We start from the raw sequence: 23,211 nt of genomic DNA, 5'->3' as shown, positions 1-23,211 counted from the left end.
TTGGGATTATTTGTGACAGAAATTAGTTCGTGCTGACTAACATAACTACATGCTGGACATCTTGCCTTTGCCTCTTCAAATCCACTCTGTTCTTTACCCTGCTCTGTACCCTAAGAGGCTGACCTGTGTAGAGGGTATCATTGGACTCCTCTCCTCTCTGGCTTTCAGCTGGCCCATAGGGAATACAAGCAGAAGATTGGGGGGAAGAAAGAGAATAAGGTTAGGAGGTATATATTTTTGGCTCCCTTTCTGCAGGGTCCCAGTGGGCTGGCTACATCCATCCATGCAGTACGGTTTTTGTTGGGTGACCCTCTCCACAGAACCTACTCTGTGTCTGCTTTCTGCTAACTGCTTCCTGCACTCACTACTTCAGGTGTAGTATCACACTGTCTCTTAAGAGTTTCCTTAAAACCTGCCTCTCCTTTATACATAATCTCTAATATCTCAGTTTGAATGTGCTACCTGTTTCCTGCTAGAACCTTAATTGCTACAAACTGTATGTACACTGTATCATCTTCCTAAAATGAACCAGGCATGGTGGGATGTGAGCTATAGTCCCAGCAACTCAGGAGGCTGATGTAGGAGGATTGCTTGAGCCCAGAAATTCAAGGCTACAGTGAGCTATGGATACCCTAACCTGGGCAACAGAGCAAGACCTTGTCTCTAAAAAACAAAAATTAAGTTAAAAAATTGTGTCTTTCTTTATATACTTACATTACTTTCAGTTGATCTGTTTTTGAAATGTTTCCAGAACTGTCTTCCCTCACGTATTGATTCTTCCAAAATTCTTAAGAAAATGGAAAAAAGTAATTTCTGAAAATGATGAGAATGATTATAAATTTCATATAGCACTTTCTTGAGAATTTCAAATTGTAGTTTTAATATTTTACTTTAGAAACAGGTCCAGTTTTCCCTTCTGTAATTTTTTTCTTTGGTCTTTTTGGATTTTGGGGGTTTTTTGTTTGTTTGTTTGTTTGTTTTTTCATGAAAAGAACACAGAGATCTTTTCTTGAGTGATATTTGCACAGACATTGCCTTGGTAATTGAAGCATTTTTTTTTTTTTTTAAGAAAATCCTATTAAGTTTTATGCCATGTCTATGCTCATTGCACCTGTGCCTCATGTCCATTTATTTATTTATTTATTTTTTTTTTTTTTTTTTTGAGACAGAGTTTCGCTCTTGTTGCCCAGGCTGGAGTGCAGTGGCGCAATCTCAGCTCACTGCAACCTACGCCTCCCGGATTCAAGTGATTCTCCTACCTCAGCCTCCTGAGTAGCTAGGATTACAGGCGCCCACCACCACGCCCGGCTAATTTTCGTATTTTTAGTAGAGATTGGGTTTCACCACATTGGCCAGGCTGGTCTGGAACTCCTGACCTTAGGTGATCTGCCCACCTCAGCCTCCCAAAGTGCTGGAATTACAGGCGTGAGCGGCCGCGCCTGGCCTTCATGTCCCTTTTAAATAGGACTTCTAAAATTTTGAAATGAGGTCACCTTCAGTGGCTCATGCCTATAATCCCAGTGCTTTGGGAGGCCAAGGCAAGAGGATCACTTGAAACCAGGGGTTTGAGACCAGCCTGGGCAACATCATGAGACCCTGTCTCTACCAAATACAGTTTTAAAAAAATTAGCCAGGTGTGGTGGCACACACCTGTATAGTCTTAGCCACTTGGGAAGCTGAGGCAAGTAGATCGCCTGAGCCCAGGAGTTCAAGGTTGCAGTGAGTTATGTTCCCACCACTGCACTTCAGCCAGTTAAGGGGACAGAGCGAGACCCTGTCTCAAAAAAATTTTGTTTTGAAATGAATTTATGTATGTTTGGTTATTTCTGAAAGCAGTTCAGGCCTACAGCCATACCACCCTGAATGCACCTGATCTTGTCTGAAAGCAATTCAGGTTTTCAGGATTAAAATTTTTATGCTACTAGGTTTGTAACCTATATTTAAAAGTAGAACATTTAAAACATTTTAGTAGTATATAGCACTGAAAAGTGGTTTTTTAGTGTAGACAGTTGTTTTTCAAGAAACTATTTTGTAATCCTAGCTACTTGGGAGCCTGAGGTGGGAGGATCGCTTGAGCTCAGAATCCAGTCTGGGCAACAAAGGAGAATTCCAGCCTCTTTAAAAAAAAAAAAAAAAAAAAAAAAAAAAGAGGAAGAAACTATTTGGAAGTTTTGTGAGCAATGGATATGCAAAAAGACAGGCAATTGTTATGAGAGGCCTAATTGTGAGTACCTTCTAGAATTGTATATAAGCATGATTCTCTTCAATAGTAAAATGTCAGCCTCTTCATTTTAGAAATCTAATATAGGAAAAAGAACACATTTCTCCATAGCTGTAAAACATAGGTTCTCAGGGTGAATGCCCATCTTTGAGCAAGTTTGTCTTCCTAATGGTATAATACTGTAAGTCTGTTATCTAATTTTGGCTTGTTGTCACTTATTTTTCATAGTCAAAGAAAAATGATTTAATGTTAAAAAGATGCTCTCCTTTCTGTTTTCTTCTCTTGGATGATAGTATCCCTATCTGTCTGAGTTTATAGAATCTTAATTTTTACCTGCTCTTACCACATACATCTGCTTAGTCATTAAGTCTTACTGATTCTGCTTCAGAAATTTTGTTTCATGCTTCACTCTCATGCTACCAACTTATTTGGTAGCTTCAGCAGTTGCCTAAGCTGGGGTTGGCAAATTTTTTCTGTAAAGGACCAAATAGTAAACATTTTAGGCTTTATATCCCATATAAAGTTTTTTTTAATTTTTCTTTTTTTTTAAAAAAAAAGAAAGAAATGTAAGAACCCACACCTGTAATTGCAGCACTTTGGGAAGCCGAGGCAGGGTGGATCACGAGGTCAGGGGTTCGAGATCAGCCTGGCCAACATGGTGAAACCCCATCTCTACTAAAGATAAATTAGCTGGGCATCGTGGTGTGTGGGTGTATGCCTGTAATCCCAGCTACTTGGGAGGCTGGGGCAGGAGAATCGCTTGAACCCTGGAGGCAGAGGTTGCAGTGAACCGAGATCGCGCCACGGCACTCCAACCTGAGCAACAGAGCGAGACTCTGTCTCAAAAAAAAAAAAAAAAAAAAAGTAAGAATCATACTTAGCCCGGAGGCCATACAAAAACAGGTCACAAGCAGGCTGTGGGCAGGATATTTTAAGTGGGCCATACTTTGCTGACCTCTGGTCTAGGCTATTACAACAATTTCCTAATTGGAGTATTTGTCACCGGTATTTTACCCCATTGCCTCCATCTTACACATTACTGCCAGAATCATCTCTCTGAAATGTGACCATTTCACTTCCAGGTAAAATCTTTATGTGCTCCTTTTAGCTAAGTTTTCATGCTTAAGGCATTCATGTACTACTTAGGGGATTGTTTTGCCATTTCTTCATAACCGTCTATATTATTTATTCAGTATTCTTATAGACTTTTTTTTCTTAAAGGAAAATTTATACTGTGAATGGAAAGTCAATATTGATTGCCATAACTAGAAAACCAACAAAAGGCAACAGTAAAAGGAAATACAGAACTATGAAATGCCTGTTTCATGTAGCACCCAATCATATATGTACTATATTTCAAAAAGCCACTGGCTTATAAAAATATTTTTTAGCATCTCATACAAGTCTCTTCATAATCTGTTATACAGCTCACCTTACTTGCACGATTGCTGAGCCAAAGCAGATCGAAAGTCATTTTGGTAAGAGGCTAGATGCTGACCTTGTATTCTGAAAATCTGATGATTCTACTCTTGTTGATATGATTCCAAGTAAGCCTGTGTGAACTTCTTGGGCTATTCTCAGGAAAGTGTTCATGACACATTGTTGAGGGTATCATCAGGGTAGTTGATCCAAGAAGACTCTAGGAGCTGGCTAAGCCACAAAATCTTCCCAAAAAGCTCAGAATGACAAACGAATGTTTTGTACATTATCTCCACTATAATGCTAGAAAAAAAGTCTTAAAAGCATTTGTCTCAATTGATCATTTATATGGAATAATACTGGTTAATCATCTTAAATCATCATAGTGTTGGGTAATGTCTGTAGAAGGATGCTTTAAACTCTACTTTGTGCTTCAGCTATGCTGACCATCTCACCATTGCCCCCTTTGCCATGCCGGACATCCTCACATGTCTCTCTGCTCTTGCATACTCTTTTCCACCTGGTTTGAATGCCCTTCCTTTATCATGGAACATTATCCTTTCCATTTAATACCCATCTTGATAACCTGACTCTGACCCCTCTAGGCAAGTTTAAAAAAAAAAAAAAATACTTCATTGAAATGAAATTCACCCTTTTTGAAATGTACAATTGCCTGGGCACAGTGGCTCACACCTGTAGGATCCCTGCACTTTGGGAGACTGAGTTTGGGAGAGTCACTTGAGTCCAGGAGTTCGAGACCAGCCTGGGCAACATAGTGATACCCTGCCTCTACAAAAAAAATGCAAAAATTAGCTGGATGTGGTGGTTGATGCCTGTAGTCCCAACTACTCAGGAGGCTGCGGTGGGAGAATCACTTGAGCCCGGGAGGTTGAGGCTGCAGCAAGCTGAGATCAAGCCACTGCACTCCAGCCTAGACAATGGAGAGAGACCCTGTCTGAAAAAAAAAAAAAATTTTTTTTGAGTATACAATTTTGGGCCGGGCGTGGTGGCTCACGCCTGTAATCCCAGCACTTTGGGAGGCTGAGGCGGGTGGATCACGAGGTCAGGAGATCGAGACCATCCTGGCTAACACGGTGAAACCCCGTCTCTACTAAAAATAGAAAAAATTAGCTGGGCACAGTGGCAGGCACCTGCAGTCCCAGCTACTTGGGAGGCTGAGGCAGGAGAATGGCTTGAACCTGGGAGGCGGAGCTTGCAGTGAGCCGAGATAGCGCCACAGCACTCAAGCCTGGGTGACAGAGCGAGACTCCATCTCAAAAAAAAAAAAAAAAAAGTATACAATTTTGCATATTCAGAGTTGTGTACTCATTACCACTGTCTAATTTTAAACATTTTCATCACTCCAAAAAGAAACCTCATAGCCATCAACAGTCACTCTCCCCTTTCCTCCTGCCCCACCTCAGCCCCTGGCAACCACTGATCTACTTTCTGTTTCTATGGATTTGCACAGTTTAGATGTTTCATATAAGTGGAATCATAGAATATGTGCTCTTTTGTGACTGCCTTCTTTTACTTTAATATTTTCAAGATTCATCCATGTTGTAGCATGTATCAGAACTTTATCCCTTTTTATAGCTGAATAATATTCTATTGTATTCATATAATATATAAGCTTTTGTGTGGACGTATGCATTCAGTTTTTTTAGATACATATCTAGGAATGGAATTGAGTCATATGGTACCTCAGTGTTTAGAGGAACTTCCAAATGATTTTCCAAAGTAGCTGCATTATTTTACATTGCCACCAGCAGTGAATGAGAGTTTGAATTTCTGTACATCTTCACCCAACACTTGATATTGTCTGTCTTTCTAGACAAATTTTAATAAATCCCTCCTTTTCTAAACCATAGCCAAGTCTATTACTGTTTAACAATGACCATCTTGGAGTATAAATTTTCTGTTCACACTTTGAACTTTAACTTCTAGGTCTTAGATGTCTTTATCTGGATATACAGGGAATCTAGGTTTTGTATGTAATTATTCAATGATAGTATTAAAACTAAGGCCGGACGCAGTGGCTCACGCCTGTAATCCCAGCACTTTGGGAGGCCGAGGCAGGCGGATCACGAGTTCAGGAGATCGAGACCATCCTGGCTAACACGGTGAAACCCCGTCTCCACTAAAAATACAAAAAATTAGCCGGGCATGGTGGCGGGCACCTGTAGTCCCAGCTACTTGGGAGGCTGAGGCAGGAGAATGATGTGAACCTGGGAGGCGGAGCTTGCAGTGAGCTGAGATCGTGCCACTGCGCTCCAGCCTGGGCTACAGAGTGAGACTCCATCTCAAAAAAAAAAAAAAAACCACTACCAGTTTTTTTGTTTTTGTTTTTTTGGGACAGGGTCTCACTCTGTCACCCAGGCTGAAGTGCAGTGATGCAGTCACAGCTCACTACAGCCTCAGCTTCCCTGGGCTCAAGTGATCCTTCCAGCTCAGCCTCCTGAGTAGCTGGAACTACAGGTGTGCACCACCATGCCAGGCTAATCTTTGTATTTTTTTTGTAGAAACACCATGCCTAGCTGATTTTTGTACTTTTTGTAGAGACAGGATTTGTCATGTTGCCCAGGCTGATCTCAGGCTCCTGGACTCAAATGATCTGCCTTGGCCTCCCAAAGTGTTAGGATTACAGGCATGAGCCACCTTACTAGGCCTAATTACCAGTTTTAATTATAGACCTACATGACTATGGTTTGAAGGAAAAAGACTTTATTTAATCCTAGTGATTGGAATTGGAATTCTCAACTGAGCCAGAAGATTTCTTGAGTGGTTTTGTTTTCTGTGATAACTTGGTTTATATAAGTAATCCACATTACTTGAGTGTTAGTGGTAAAGCAAGTCTTTGCCTTGTACAACAAAGATAATTTAGTGATTGATACATTCTGAATAATCTGGTGGTTATGACTTGACACATACAAAAAATGTTAGTGGTTGCAGTCCATCTGTTGCTCTGTAAGAAGATTTTTGTTATTGTTTGTTTGTTTGTTTTGAGACCAAGTCTTACTATTATCGCCCAGGCTGGAATGCAGTGGCATGATCTCTGCTCACTGCAAACTCTGCCTCCTGGATTCAAGCAATTCTCCTGCCTCAGCCTCCTGAGTAGCTGGGATTACAGGCATGCACCACCACGCCTGGCTAATTTTTGTTTTGTTTTGTTTTTTCTTTTTTTTGAGATAAAGTCTCACTGTGTCACCCAGCCTGGAGTGCAATAGCGAGATCTCAGCTCACTGCAACCACCGCCCCCCAGGTTCAAGAGCTTCTCCTGCATCAAACAGTCATGTGCTACCATGCCCAGCTAAGTTTTGTATTTTTAGTAGACATGGGGTTTCACCATGTTGGCCAGGCTGGTCTTGAGCTCCTGACCCGAAGTGATCCGTCTGCCTCGGCCTCCCAAAATGCTGGGATTACAGGCATGAGCCACCGCGTCTGGCCTAATTTTTGTATATTTTATAGAGATGGGGTTTTGCTACGTTAGCCAGGCTGGTCTCATAGAACTCCTGACCTCAGGTGATCCACCCACCTCGGCATCCCAAAGTGCTAGGATTATGGGCATAAGCCACTGTGCCCGGCCAAAAGTTTTTTTGAATCAACTGTGGTTCATTTATTTCAGTTTAAGTGTATAATCCTCAAAGGAAATAATCCATTGGGATGTATTTATGAAGTTTAAGTCTATAAACAATGTGGAGGCCGGGTGTGGTGGCTCACGCCTGTAATCCCAGCACATTGGGAGGCCAAGGTGGGCAGATCACTTGAGGTCAGGAGTTCGTGACCAGCCTGGCCAACATGGCAAAACCCTATCTCTTCTAAAAATACAAAAATTAGCTGGGCATGCTGTGCGCGCCTGCAATTCCAGCTACTCAGGAGGCTGAGGCAGGAGAATCGCTTGAGCCCAGGAGGCAGAGTTTGCAGTGAGCCAAGATAATGCCACTGCACTCCAGCCTGGGTGACAGCATGAGACTCCATCTTAATAAATAAATAAATAGGCAAGTGTGGTGGCACATGGCTGTAGTCCCAGCTACTTGGGAGGGTGAGACAGGAGAATTGCTTGAACCCGGCAGGCAGAGGTTGCAGTAAACCGAAATCACACCACTGCACTCCAACCTGGGCAAAACAGAGTGAGATTCTGCTTTTAAAAAAAAAAAAAAAAAAAAAAAAAGTGGAAAAATTCTGAAACAACCATGTAAGAATAAATGCATCCAAATGAACGTTGGTTCATCTCAGAAGAGTCACCATTGGAGGTGATGCACTTAGTTTGAACTTTGCTGCCTTTGAGCACAACAATTTTAGGGAAATAATTTTTTGGAAATGTTGTCAAAGTCTGAAATACATTCTTGTAGAATGTGGAAGATCTTCATACTTGAAATATTTTGATAAGCAAGACAAAATGTCACGTTTAGTAATACTGTTTTTTGTTTAAGATGAGGTTTTTCTGCTGGACATGGGGGCTCACACTTGTAGTCCCAGCACTTTGGGAGGCCAAGGCAGGTAGATTGCTTGAGCCCAGGAGCTCGAGACAAACCTAGGCAACATGATGAAACCCCATCACCTGTACAAAAAATTAGTAGAGTGTGATGATGAGAGCCTGTAGTTTCAGCTGCTTGTGAGGCTGAGATCGGAGAATCACTTTAGCCTAGGAGGTCAAGGCTGCACTCCAGCCTGGGTGACAGTGAGACCCTGTCTTTAAAAAAAAAGTTTTCTTATGTAACTTATAAACTAGCTCTTAGTGGTATTTGAAAGGAACAGTCCCAGAGTTGTTTTCAGTAATGATGGTATCATTGGAGTAAAAGTATAGCGATCCAACGTGACTACTTTGAAGAAATATACAGAAAATGAGGTATATCATGTGTGACATTTATGTTTAAATTTAAAATCAGTTTATAGTCAACTCAGTTAATATACGAATATTTTTTACTAATTTCAAGTGATTCCTTGATCCTTTAAATAACTTTAATGTGCTTTCTTGTTGTTTTTTGTTTTGAGACAGAGTCTCGCTCTGTTGCCCAGGCTGGAGTAGATTGGGGCGATCTCGGCTCCCTGCAACCTCCACCTCCTGGGTTCAAGCAATTCTCCTGCCTCAGCCTCCCGAGTAGCTGGGATTACAGGTGCGCACCAACACACCCGGCTAATTTTTGTATTTTTAGTAGAGACAGGGTTTTGCTCTGTTGGCCAGGCTGGTCTCCAAGTCCTGACCTCAGGTAATCTGCCTGTCTTAGCTCCCAAAGTGCTTACAGGAGTGAGCCACCACACCCAGCCTATTTTAATATGTTTTAAAGAGACTTTAGCTTTTACAAGGTGTCTCTAAGCTCATATTTAATGGCCTGCAGCTTTTTTTGTAGAATTTAAAGTCAAGGCAAGAGACTCATAATGCTTTATCCAAGTATATTTTGTTAAAGCAAAGAAAAGTCATGTGATCTTGTGGAAAAGCCATGCCATGAGGAAATTTTAGCTCCTATAAATAGGTGAAACTATTTTTAAACAATTGTTTGCTTTCTTAGATTATTTGTCATTGGTATAAGGAAATACAGATGAGTATTTAATGTCTAAATAATATAACTCATAAATGGATGTGGTTGTATGCCAGTTACTCTTACACTACATAATATCTCAAATGTGATAATGGTCGCTGAGGCTTTGGATGGCAAATTAGGGCTTTCCCAGTGGTTATTGTGGTATATGGCATCCTTGTCTTCTCTTACTTATGTTTTGTTTTTCTTCTTTCTCAATGAAAAGCCATTAAGTCTTAGTTTATTTTCTGTTGAGGCAAGCATTTGACATTCATTCGAATTCCCTCAGCCTTCCAGAAGCATTCAGTATGTTTCAACTGTGACTATGGGCAACAAAATAATACAAAGTGAAAAACTGCGTTTCCTGGTGTGAGTATTTCATTAGATTTATTGATCCTTGGCCTTATGGTATCCATGTGAAATGTTCAGACATCTAATTTTTTACTGCTAAATAATTTTTTTCAGGGGATAAATAACAAACCTTGTAAATATTTGAAGCATAACTGAAGATGTCAGATATATGAGAAATTATTTACTATTACTGTTTCAGTCATTTTCACTTCTAATCTTGTTAATTACCCAAGAATCTCTTGTACAAAGGATAGTAATCATTAAAATGGTTATATAGCACCCACAAAGTGCTTTAATATACATGTTTTAATCTATTCCTTAAAACACCTTCTGGAGTATATGTTCTTAACCATATTTTTTATCAGAGGACACATTTAATCACTTGCCCAAGGTAAAAACACACACCGTAGGTGATAAACTTTATGTCATGCTCTTCTGTTAAACCACCAATATAGTTAGAATTATTTTGATCAGACAAGAGCAAAGCAGTTTTCCTGTTTTTAGTGAGTGTGTATGTATGTTTAACTTCTGTGCTTTGATCTCATTCATAAGTGTGTGTGTGTGTGTGTGTGTGTGTGTGACACAGGGTGTGGCTTTGTCACCCAGGCTAGAATGCAGTGACATGATCTCAGCTCACTGCGACATCCGCCTCCTGGGCTCAAGCCATCCTCCCACCTCAGCCTCCCAAGTAACTGGGACTACAGGCACACGCCACCACACTTGGCTAATTTTTATATTTTTTTGTAGAGACAGGGTTTGCCGGGCTCAGAGCTCAAGCATTCTGCCCACCTTGGCTTCCCAATGTGCTGGGATTACAGGCATGAGCCACTGCTCCTGGGCTCGTTAATAACTTTCCAGAAATTTAGATTCAGAATCTCAGGTCAGGCTTTCTAGATAAGGATAAACGGGTGTGTGGAGCATGTGTCTCACCTGGCTCTTAAATATGTTTAACAAAGTTGGGGCTGTTGAACCAAACTGGCATTTCTTAAAAGTTGAGCTTCTTAAAGACCTCACTTTGCACCAGTTTTCTAAGTGTGAAACGTACTAATCTGCTTAACACATTATTAGCACCTTAACGTGACATTTGTTTCTACTTCTCTTCTAACTTCCCTTGAGCATTTTTCTATATTGAATTGTTCATGGGTATCAGAATTAACCTTTCTCTAGAATTGTTCCAAAGGTAACTCCACATTGCCCAGAGCTAGTTTTTTGTTTTGTTTTGTTTTTTGTTTTTTTTTTGGAGTGGGAGACAGAGTCTTGCTCTTGTCACCCAGGCTGGAGTACAGTGGCGCGATCTTGGCTTACTGCAACCTCCGCCTCCCGGGTTCAAGCGATCCTCCTGCCTCAGTCTCCTGAGTAGCTAGGATTATAGGTGCCTGCCCAGCTAATTTTTATATTTTTAGTAGCGATAGGGTTTCACCATTTTGGCCAGGCTGGTCTTGAACTCCTGACCTCAAGTGATCCACCCACCTTGGCCTCCCAAATTATTGAGGTTGCAGGTATGAGCCATGGTGCCTGGCCCAGAACTAGTTTCTTATATGACTAGTAGTAGCCTAGCCAAATCTCCCTCATTCTTAACTTTTCTTTGATCTTTCTTTTCTTAGGACTTTGAAGCTATAACTTTGAAATAAATGAAAGAAGCTTAGACTCTAGAATAAGACTCGTAGGTTTGACTTGGTCTGTCCTAAGTAGGTCATTGTTAGCCCACTAGTCACATCTTTGATCTATGTTAATTCATTCTTTTATTTATAAATTCAGATAAAGATGGTCAAAAAAACAAACTTCTAGGAGCAAGTGAATGTCTCAGCTGAAATCAAAAGGATGAGTAGGGTTTAAGAGGGCAAGAAGAGGGAGAGAGGACATGCAGCATCTCTGAAAGCCTGGTGGCACGAAGCGTGGTGATTAAGGGACAGAGGATATTTTGTTTGTTTGAACTATAAAATGTTAGAGAGCTGGAAAATTTTAAGATGATATTCTAAAGGGAAGCAAGGCCCTGATCATGCAGTAAACCATATTAAGAGTTTAGATTTTATTAGGAGATATGAGAAATTATTGAAAGGGAAAGGTTGGTACACAGTTCATCTTGTGTCTTCTTATTTCTCTTGTTTTCTTGCTCAGTCTAAATGCCCTAGACAAACATTTCAATAGTTATTTTCTTAGATCTCTTGGCTATTTCAAGGACAAGGCAGGTAATAAAATATGCTTGGTCTACAGTGTTAGCATTTTGGCATTTTTCTTTTTGTTACTTTTTAATACATGGTTCTATGTCCTATAATTTTTTCTTATTTTTCTAATATTTGTGTTTTCCACATTTCACACTTTAAAAAACTCTTCATAAATATTTTTATTGGCCAGATATTCTGGTCAGTGGGTCATTGTTTACTTAATTTCCTAATGGTGGATATTTATCGTTGTTTCAGTTTTTCTTGTTAGAAAGAATGCTGTGATTTACCTGTAGGCAAAAGTTTAAATACCTTAACTGTAGACAAAAGTTAAAATATCTTACTTTTTAAAAAATTTCATTGCCAAATTGCTTTCCCAAAGAATTGTGCCAATATGTGAACATGGCCATTTCATTCTACCTTCCCCATCGTTGGTTTTTTTTTTTAATTGCTTGCTATTTTAATAGTGAAAAATGATGTCACATTTTTATTGCATTTCTCAATTATATGGTTGGCCATATTCCCACATATTAATCATAGTATTTTGTATCTTGTAAACATTCTTTTTATGTCCTTTGCCCATTTATTCATTGAGAATTTTAAGATTTTTTTCTCATCCATTTTATGAGCTCCTGATTAACAACCTTCTTTATAGCATCTTATTTGAATATTTTTATCAGGCTGGTTGTTTCAGCATAATGGGGATTTTGTATAGACCAATCTATTGATAATTTCTTTGTGATTGTTTTTTTTTCTAATTAAATAGCCTTCCACCTGAAGACTTAAAAATATTTTTAAATTCTTCTGCTGGTTTTATGACTTCCTTGTTCATGTTTTCTTTCACTTTGTCAGTGTATCACATGAAGTGAGTGTTAAACTGAAATTTTTTCCAGTTTCCTCATCTCATTTATTGAGTCTTTCCTTTCCCCTTTGGTTTCTGATTTTTCTTTCCGCAGCTAACAATGTTTGAGAATTTACTGTGTGCTAGGCACTGTTCTAAACACTTTTATCTGTATTATCTCATTTTCTTCTCACAACAACCCTGTAAGGAAATAGAGGCACAGAAACCTAATTTGCTGAAGTGACACAGCTAGTAAGTAAAGCTTTGTCACATATTCAGTTCTTCTATGTACCTGTGCTCTCATTGTGCTCTTGTTTCTATATTGTGGTTATCTTTCTATTTTTATGCCACTATCATTCTGTCCTAATTATTATGGCTGATATATGTTTCTCTGTCAAGAAGAGCTAATATCGGCCGGGCACGGTGGCTCACGCCTGTAATCCCAGCACTTTGGGAGGCCGAGGCAAGCAGATCACCTGAGGTCAGGAGTTCAAGACCAGCCTGGCCAACATGGTGAAACCCGATCTCTACTAAAAATACAAAAATTACCTGGGCATGGTGGCACATACCTGTAGTCTTAACTACTCAGGAGGGTGAAGCAGAAGAATCGCTTGAACCCAGGAGGTGAAGGATGCAGTGAGCCAAGATCGCACCACTGCATTCTAGCCTGAGTGACAGAGCAAGACTCTGTATGAAATAAATAAATAAATAAATAAGTTAATGTAACTGTAGTATTTACTTCTTTTTCTATTCTTGCTTATGTTTCTAAGTGAACTTAAGGTTCCAAAACGTTTCTCATTGGAATATTTTTCAGAATTGCCTTAATCTGTAAACTATACTGGAAATAATTGCAACTTTATAGTATCCCACCAAAGTCCTCTGTACCTTAGTGTTTGATATGTTCCAGGTGCTGACTAAATATTTGTTGAGTGAAAGAATGAATGAATGAATGGAGAGACCTTGGTTTGTCATCTGCATCAAGTCTTAGTTTATACTTCTCATTAATATTTTTCAGATTTTCCCCATTTGATCCTGCACATTTCATGTTAATGTTACTTCTTGACATTGTATATTTTTTCCCATAATTTTCTAATTATTTGTTGCCAATATCTGTTACTTCTGTTTTTTTGTTTTGGAATTTCCCAAATATTGTTAAAAAGATTGGCAATAGTGGGCATCCTTGTTTCGATTGTGATTTTAATAGAAATATAAGTTACTCTTCACCAGCAAGATGTTGGGTGGTAATGTGTAATACATTCTTTTATCTAGTTCTTAAAATATATTTTATAAGGAAAAATTTTATGAAAGATTTTAGGTTAACTTTTGACTGACATTTTTGGTATTAGTTAAAGGAATTTGCTGTTGTTTGATAGCATCATTATGGAAGATATTGAATAGCACATATTTGTGATCTTTTAAGTTAGCTATAGAAGCCATCTTCTCATTCTGCTGTGGTAAGTGAATGTCTTTCTGACTTTCTTCTGGGTCCCTATTTCACTGATACCTAAACCTGGTTTCTAGCAGGGAAGAGACTAAAGCAAGCACATCCTTTCATTCCGTTGCTCTCAGTATGTAGAGCTGAAATGTTTCCATATATGGGAATTTCTCATAGCATTGGGTTTGGACATACAGATGTGATAATAATCCTCACAACAACAACAACATTACTGCATCTAGGAATGTGGGTGGGCCAAGACACTGTGAAGGGTTTATGTGAATTATGTCATTTAATCTTCAGAAAAAAACCACTGTATGTTCTGCCAGCCCATTTTATAGATGAGGAAACTGTGACTTAGAGCAGTGAAATAACTTGTCTATGGTCATACAGCTGAGAAGTGGCAGATGCAAGTTACTTGTAAAGTAGAGCCAAGCCTTAGGGATGGATGGGTGAAGGTAGATATAGATATATGTGTATATAGGTATGTGTATATCTGTACACATATGTGTACATATTTGATGTGCTTGAGAGATAGATGCTGAGGACTAATGCATTTTGAAATTTTTCTGGAGCCAGGAATATAGTAGTACTTAGTGGCAAATAATGAGCCTTTTTCCATTAATAATAAGAATATAATTTCTTTGGAAGGAAATACTATCTAATTATAGTTTCCCTCAGTATATCTGGGGGATTGGTTAGCAGACCCCTGTGTATACCAAAATTTGCACATATTCAAATCCCAAAATTGGCCCTGTGGAACATGCTTCCTTATGGAACCTATTTATACAGTATGTGGGTTTCACATCCCACAAATACTGTGCTTTCAATCTGTGTTTGGTTGAAAAAAATCTATGTATAAGTGTGCCCATGCCATTGAAACCCATGTTGTTCAAGGGTCAACTTTACTTTAAGGCTAGATAATACTTCTAAGGACTTAGAGTCTGAGTAGTTGACGTATATTGTACTTGTAAGTTTACCAAGTTTGACTCTGCATTTTGCAGACATATCTGTAGGACTGACATAATCCATAGGTGCTCCAAATGCAGTAGTCCATCATTTGACTTTCTTATTACTTTTCCCCCTAAAAATTCTAAGACAGCATTGAGTTTTTGGTATCCTCAGAGGAAAAGACAGTTACCTCTAAGATACCTACTTTCTGGGCGGGCGCGGTGGCTCATGCCTGTAATCCTAGCACTTTGGGAGGCCGAAGCAGGCGAATCACCTGAGGTCACGAGTTTGAGACCAGCCTGGCCAACATGGTGAAGCCCCGTCTCTACTGAAAATACAAAAATTAGTCGGGCGTGGTGGCAGGCGCCTGTAATCCCAGCTACTTGGGAGGCTGAGGTGAGAGAATTGCTTGAACCTGGGAGGGGGAAGTTGCAGTCAGCCGAGATCACGCCATTGCACTCCAGCCTGGGGGATAAGAGTGAGACTTCGTCTCAAAAAAAAAAAAAAAAAAAAAAAAGAAACCTACTTTCTGTGAAAGTCGGTGTATATGTTTTTTTAAATAAGACACAAGTATGTGGTAGAGTAGGGATTAACTAAGCAATTAGTCCCTATCATGGATGGTGAAGGTACTAATCAGTGTTTGGGAGGGAGTGGAGATAGCTTCCACATATAGAGAGGTAATGCATTTTAAAATCATTTAGGGGACTTTTTCAAATAATCCTGTTTCTTCATGGTGAGATTCCCTGACACGGTGAGCCAGTCAGGTTTGCTAAGGCAGAAAATGTTCGAGAGCCACTGTACTAGACAGCATGAAAGATGACTGTTTTGTTGAAGCTTAATGGTAATTTTTCCATAATCCTGGTCCTTAAAAAGCAAAAAAAAAGAACATATTAGAATGTTGTTACTTTTCTCTCTCTCAATAGAAATGTTCCTAAACCAGCAAAGGAGGCTATCTGAATTTTTAAAAGTTTTTACCAAGGAACATAAAAATTCCTTTCTCTATTTTTTCCCACCTCTAGAAATGCTTGAAATGAGATTCTGCCTTACGTCTCACAAATTAAATACCACATTTGTGTCTCACCCATCTCAGTTATGCTATCTTGCATTTTAATCAATCCTGTTTCAGGACTTCTTTTGCTGCCTTGTGGCTGTTTCTTATGTTTGTCACTAATTCATAAGGTAGCTAACTTTTATATTTGTAGAGAATTTCTCAGTGATTTTCTTCTAGTTGGAGTTCCAGTGTGGTTTGATTTGGAGTGTCAAGATCTGTCCCATGCCTAGCCTTAGTCCTCAGTCTGTTTTATTGGGTTCACCACCTGGTTGTAGTACCAAATGCCCTTTTCCCTTTCCCTCGCTCCTTCCTCACTTCCTCAGTACTGCCAAAGTTCGTCAGACCCAATGATTTTATTCTTAAGCTAATCTTATTTTTAATTTAGGTAATTCTGATTTCTGATTTGCAAAAGATAAATTTTCTTCTCCTTCATGTAGTAGGATTTTAATTTTGTAAATATTTAAATTTTCCATTAATGGTGTGTTAAATCTGCACTAAAACTGCTTCTTTACATGTTTTTAAATTTTTTCATTATGTTTTTAACACTTTTCTTACATGCAAAAAACAAAACCGTTAAACTTTTCTTATTAAAATGCAAAGCCTAGTGTCTTCTAGCTTTTTGAAGAGCTTTTGTCCATTATATAATCTGTAAAGTAGCCAAGAGTTCCTTAGAAGCAGGACATCATTTAGATTTAAAACAATGATGGCTTGTCTGTAAAATAATGTTGTAGCATAACCATTCATGGGATGGCAGCTACGATTTTACTTCAGTAAAATATCCTTGGATACTACCGCCATTTTATTTACCTTAAAGATTTTACCAAGGTACCCTAGAACAAAAATAGTGAGGTCATTTTGATTCTGCTAAAGTTGGTATGACTGGAAAGCCAAATGACACAGTTATGAGCATAGACCTTTTATTTTCCAGATGTTTGACAGTGTAAACATACATAAAATACATATTAAAGTTTAGATGCTTTATATTTTGTGCAATAAATTGAAGCCTTAAAAAGAAAACATTTCATTTTTTTATAAAAGAAACTCATTAGTTTACTTAATTAAGACAGTAAAATAGCAGCAAGTAGTACCAAGACATTGTGCATTTCTTTTATTTAAGACAAGTTACTTCATTTACATCAGAGTCAGAAATGTTAAGACTGGCTTTCTTGAATACTTAAATATAGCTCGAATCGCTGGTTAGATATGGACATATTTTCCCAACTGTACACCAGGGAGGAGTGCTTTCATTAGTTTCAGAAAATGCAGACCCTCAGACAGCCAGCATGACCACAACATTGAGCATTAAGAGAAATGAAGCATTTACTTTCCAAGCATTTGCCACAGAAGGTAATGGAGTCTTTACATTTGTGGTTGTCTCTTCCCTCCATAAGTTAAGGGTTGTGCTTTGTTGAGGCATTTCAGAGAAATTATTTGGCATGCCACTAGTGATACTTAGGGTCATGGGTGTTGGGGATGATTTTGTTGAGCTAGTGAGGCTTGTGTTTGTAACCATTCCATCTTGGAGATGAATAGTTAGAGTTGCAGCTGCTGCTTCATGTGAATTGATAGTCTCTGTGGATGTATCTTCTGGATAGGGCACAAAAGCCTTATCAGTGCTAGTAAAGGTGGTGTCTTTGCTTAGAGTGGCACCAAACGTTGTTTCCTTTGTTCGATATTGTTTGGGTATTTTGGTCACTTTGGGTTGAGTTACCACACTCAGAGAGTTAATGGTGTCCACTGTCTGCATCCCACTTACAGTGAATAAGCTTGAGGTAAATCCAGAAGGTGTGGGATATATGTTATGTTCCTTTAAAGATGATATTTGGGTAGAACATGGAGTCCCTATCACATGGGCTTTTGTTTCCATCATCCACTTCAGTAAGTAAGTAATGTTTTGTTTGTGTTCACATGACCACCTGTTATTGTAAAGGGTTATCTCTTGCAACTGAAAGAGTTGGTCAAAAGATTGGTCTGGAATGAATGTGAACTTATTGTTGTGCAGGTAAAGATGTGTGAGATTTGTCAGGTTTATTAATGTACCTGGAAGAATTTGTGTCAAAGAATTATTAGACAGGTCCACGATATGTAGTTTGGAGGGCATGTTGGTTGGAACTGTCCAAAGCTTGTTACTACTGAGGTTGAGAACCTCGAGACTTCTTAGTGTATTTTTAATGAGGACAACCTTTTCCAGCATGTTCTTGGAAACATCCAGATACTTAAGATTCCACTGATAAGCTGTATCAGATTTGTCAAGAAGTTTAATGTTGTTGTTAGCAGCAGACATGTTCCACAGAGACCGAGGTAACTGAGCAGGCAGGCTTTCAAGCCTGTTATTTGAAATGTCCAGGGTCCTCAGATTGGTATATTGGGTTAACTGGTTATGCAGATCAGTAAAGTGGTTATAAGACAGGTTTAAATGTATAATATTCTCTTGCAGTCCAGATGGTAATGTAGTCAAGTTTCTGCCTGAACAGTCCACATGCCTGTGCCTCTCTGTGCATATACATTGGAGAGGACAAATGCATAAAATACCAGGTGTGAGAAACAGAAGGATGAACAGGCAGAGAGACATTTTCAATATCTGATATTCCATGAAAGCCTAGAAACAAACAGATACACCCTTCTTTTAATATGCAAATACAGTTTAGGCATCTGCATGGGTCAGTTAGCATTAGGCAAAATTTTCAATAAACCTCGTTGTTGTCGAGTCCTTTTATAATTGTTCCAGTGATTAAACTAACAAAGCTCCCCTTCATTTATAGTCCAAATGCTTAATCCTTCAATTGGGCTATGTGGTAGAGAGAGACTCTCTCCCTACTCTCTCCTGCATTTTCTCCTTTATTTTCTCTCTCCCTCCCCCCTTTTCTAACCATATTCTTTCTTATTTATCTTTCTAGAGCCCTAATATGATAAAATAGCATTCTTTGCAAATAAATAGTTGCAGTTGTAGGCTATTACTATTTTTGATGATATGCTTTCTTACTCAGATGAGAAAAAATGGCTGTCGTGTCTTTTTTTTTTAATCTCTGCAGTAATGTAATTCAATGTGTGTGTATAGGGTAGATTTTATTTAGATATTAAGCAGTTCTTCGAAATTTTATCTTTATGTTTTTAGGATAAATATCTTTTTGTAAAAAGCACTTGAAAAATCCAGACCAACCCAGTACCTATAAACCTCACATTTTATAAAGTGATTTTTTTCTGTATATTTCAGTGCCCATTTTAAAGGAAAACAATATGTATATTTACAAAGTGACTGAATGGATAAAAAATATCCCTCAACTGACACTGCAGCAAATTTCTGGTGCATGCACTTGCTATTGAATATATATTTAATCCTAACGTTGACTTTTTCTTAAAAGAAAAAGGAAAAAGATTCCAAAGTCAGCCTTTTACTGATTTAAATAACATCTTACCGTGGTGTCGTCTTCAACATCAGCATCTCATTTTCTCCGGGAAACTTAAAGCTTAAAGGTCGTCTTGTTCTGTAGAGTCGGAACTGTTTCTGGCTGTGGGCTGTGCTTGGCTGCTCAGCTGCATTGTGTTGCTGTGAGCTGAAGCTCTGCAACCACCTGATCAGTACCACATAGGAGGACTGCAGAGCTGTCGCTGGTGCTGACTCAAATTTATGGCAAGAGGTGCACACGCAACAAAATGGACAATTTTTAAAAAAATTTACGGCATCAAGCGTACCTATATATCTGATTTGCTATAGGATGGGATACCTTATGCATGAGAGTTGGCCCTTACTCCTTTCTATGTATTTGTCTGAGATTGGGTTCCATATTTTAACATTTGCCTCATTAAGAATCTGTGATTTTTTAAAATACCTCTACTCTTTATCCTTTTTACATGTTGAAAATAAATTTGACCTTCCTCATGGATAGTTTTCTATGATATTAGTCCCACTATTTTTAACTCCTGCCTTTTTATATTCCTTTCTAAAATTGTATAATTTTCATATCACTTTTTTAATATTATAAAAAATCTGTTTTATGACTTTTATGTCTTCCCCCAACATGGTGATTATTATGTTTAATCAGCTTTTCAAATTTATCAACCACTTAAGTGTTCCGTCTTCCCTTTTAGGATGTATAGAAGTACTGAAATACGATTATTTTTTCTTTATCTTTCTGATACAATGGATCATTTGACCACGGCTACACACAAGCCAGGATACATTTGGAAATTAGCTTCTTATACTTTAGATTATCAGTTCCTATGTAAAATAAACATGTTTTATTGTATGTATTTGGAGTTAAAGTTTTTTTTCTTTATGCAACCTTGGGTGGTAAGTGGCTATGAGTATTGTTTTTTCCAAAGACATTTTTGGTGCTATATGAATGACCATTTATTTGATTTTATGTTTTAAGAATGGCAGTATCAATTTAGGTGATTTCAGAGTGTTGCACATTTCATCTTTCTGGGAAAGTAGTTTATAGTTTTAAAATTACATGAAATAATATAAAAGCAAAATTTTTCATCATGAGTTTTATAAAGTGAGATCAGATTTATGATAAAATTTGCTCCACTCTTCAGTGGACTGCTTGTGTAAATCTGTTAAAACACAAATCTGATTTCCAGAATGGCAAGTTTAAAGAAAGCAAATAAAGTTATGGTATTTTTGTTACCAAGTGGCACCATTTAAAAACGAGTAATATTTAGCATGTTATGTGTAAGGAAAATCTCTTTATGCCTTGTTACTAAATCCTTTGTTTTTTCTCTAAATTATATTAGCATTATTTAGATTATACCACAAATAGAATTTGTTGTATTAAAATTTGAAGTTTATTTTCTTACAAGAGAAACTATACTCTAGGAGCCACCTTTTGTATAAAACTAATATTCCTCGAAAAGTATCTGCATTTTAAGAGTCTGCAACATAGAAATTTATTGTTGATTGGGTGCTTTATGGCCACTATACTTTGAGGGTTCAGTTGAACTCTCAATTAGATTCTTACTGTGGATTTAGGAAACCAGCCATCAATCATAGTGCTTAAAAGTAATGTGTTAAAAATACTACATTCAGCAATATTGTGGAAATAGAGAATGCATTGACATTTAGAGTTCTATTTAAGCTCATATATACACTGCTGCACTTCTAAAGATGTGACTGAGGGTCAATTTACCGACCACTTAAATCTCTTAATTTTAGGAAACCTCATTAAGTCAGTGTAGTAGAGTTATGCATTTTCATTACACTTAACAGTACTTTTGTTTGAAAGAAAGGACATGTTACTTCATTAATGGATTCAAATGAATTTGGGTTTAGGCTGTATCAAGTTTAGTTTCTGTTGTATATAATCAAAAATTCCAGTGCAATAGTAGTGGCAGTGTTTCTCATTTCAAGTTTGGGACATACCAAATTGCTTCATATTATTCAAAGATTATTGTAAAATTCTCAAAAAGAAAAAGGGAGATCATTTCAATATATTTGAATTGTAACAATCTCTTACACTGGGTGCAGCACACCAACATGGCACATGTATACATATGTAACTAACCTGCACGTTGTGCACATTTACCCTAAAACTTTAATAAAAAAAAAAAATAAAGAAAAAGAAATTCTCATGAAATAAAATAATACTATATTACTGTTACTCAAAAAAAATATTTTTTAGAGGCATAAGTATGTGTTACAACTTATTTTAAATATTATTCAGACTCATTACATTTTCTATTTGTCTAGGTCAGTAATGATAGTTAGGCAACTTTTACATTCTAGATTAAGCAGTAAATTAATTTACATATTCTTTTTTCTTTTAAAAAAGAAAGGGGTCCTAGGATATATTACCCCAACATTGTGAAAGGTATCACAAAGCATCTGCCAAGGAATAGCTATCCCACGCTAATCAGTGGTTTCAGTTTTCCATTATTATAGATAACATTTGCTATGTTCGAGAGTCAGATATTGTTTATTTTTGGTAATATGGTTGGCTATTTAGACTGATTTTCCTGCTGAATACAACTGAGAGTACTCAATAAAGTATTTTAAAAGCATGAAAGAAATAACAACATAGAACTTACCAAGTAAAAATCCAAATGAATCAGTTTGTTTGCCCACCTCCCTACTCCTTTTTTTCTTTATGCCACTGACTTGTTGCCAAGACTCAGTCAATTATTTCCTAAAACGTCTCTCATCTTGGAGTTTTCTCTTTGACTCTTTGGGAAGATTTAATTTGTTCTTCTGTCCCCCATATTTTCTATAAGTGATTCCTCATATCATTGACATAATTGCTCATTTGCATCATCTCACAATAATTTCAAAATAATACCAGTATTGATTGCTACAATTAGATTATAGACTACCGAATAAAGTTTAAAATTTGTTTGTAGCTCTGCTTTATTTCACTAAAAGTGTATAGTAAATTCTGTGTTCTAATGCAATGTGAAATAATTCTTTTCTGTGTATTTTTATATCACCAACTTGATATAAACTTTGTTTCAGTTTTCAGCTTTTCAGGATCACAAGTCAAAATTATATATATAACAATGTATATTCAGATAAATCTTACTTCTCTGTCTTTTCCATCCTATTTCCTTCCTTCTCCTATTAGTGACTGTTTTTATTAGCTTTTCATTGTATCATTAACATTTCTTTTTGAAAACTTAAAAAAAATGTAAGCATATGTATGGTATGTTCTTATCCCCCCTTCTAATATAAAAGGTGACATATATACATACTGTTAGATAGCTTGTTCTTCTTTTCTTACTGTATCTTGAGTATCGCTCCATATCGGTATATAGGTATCTGTATAATTCATTGTTTGATCCATAGTACTCCATTTGGGAATGTACCATGGCTTATTCAACCAGTCCCCCATTGGTGGACATCTGGGTTTTTTTCAGACTTTTGCTGTTACAAATAATGCCACAGTGAATACCCTTGTACCTAAATAATTTTATATGTTTGCCAGTAAATCTTTGAAAAAGATTCCTAGAAGTAAGATTGCTGGGTAAAAGGGTAAATGCATTTTGAATTTTTCCAGACATTACTAAATTCCTCTCCATTGATTATACCATTTTGCAGTCCCACCAACAGTGTATCGTGGTGTCCAGTTCTATACAGCCTCACTGTATACTTTGTTGTTGAACTTTGGGATTTATTGTCCATCTGATAGGCAAGTATCTCCATCTAATTTTAAATGCATCTCTGTAATTATGAGGGGGAGTATATGTCTTTACGTATCTTTAAAGACCATTTAAATGTTTTCTCCTGTAACTGTCTTTTTAATGTTTTGCACTATTAAAAGTTGTGTTT

The 23,211-nt window shown here is 37.6% G+C and overlaps 2 protein-coding genes across 14 annotated transcripts in view; one reads left to right on the top strand and one right to left on the bottom strand.

The window, feature by feature from the left end:
- Window positions 1-23,211, top strand: part of NF1 (neurofibromin 1) — a 282,946-nt gene that overhangs the window by 186,855 nt on the left and 72,880 nt on the right. The gene's annotated exons all lie outside the window — the stretch shown is intronic.
- Window positions 16,854-19,501, bottom strand: OMG (oligodendrocyte myelin glycoprotein). The gene is given in 2 exon segments (NM_001131757.1): window positions 16,854-18,549; window positions 19,367-19,501. A coding segment is annotated over 1 exon segment (1,323 nt). The 5' UTR covers window positions 18,544-18,549; window positions 19,367-19,501; the 3' UTR covers window positions 16,854-17,220.

Source organism: Pongo abelii, chromosome 19 (assembly GCF_028885655.2).
Source record: "Pongo abelii isolate AG06213 chromosome 19, NHGRI_mPonAbe1-v2.0_pri, whole genome shotgun sequence".
NCBI classification, from domain to species: Eukaryota; Metazoa; Chordata; class Mammalia; order Primates; family Hominidae; genus Pongo; species Pongo abelii.
Note: the sequence above shows the minus strand (reverse complement) of the source record. Positions and strands in the feature narration are given on the sequence as shown.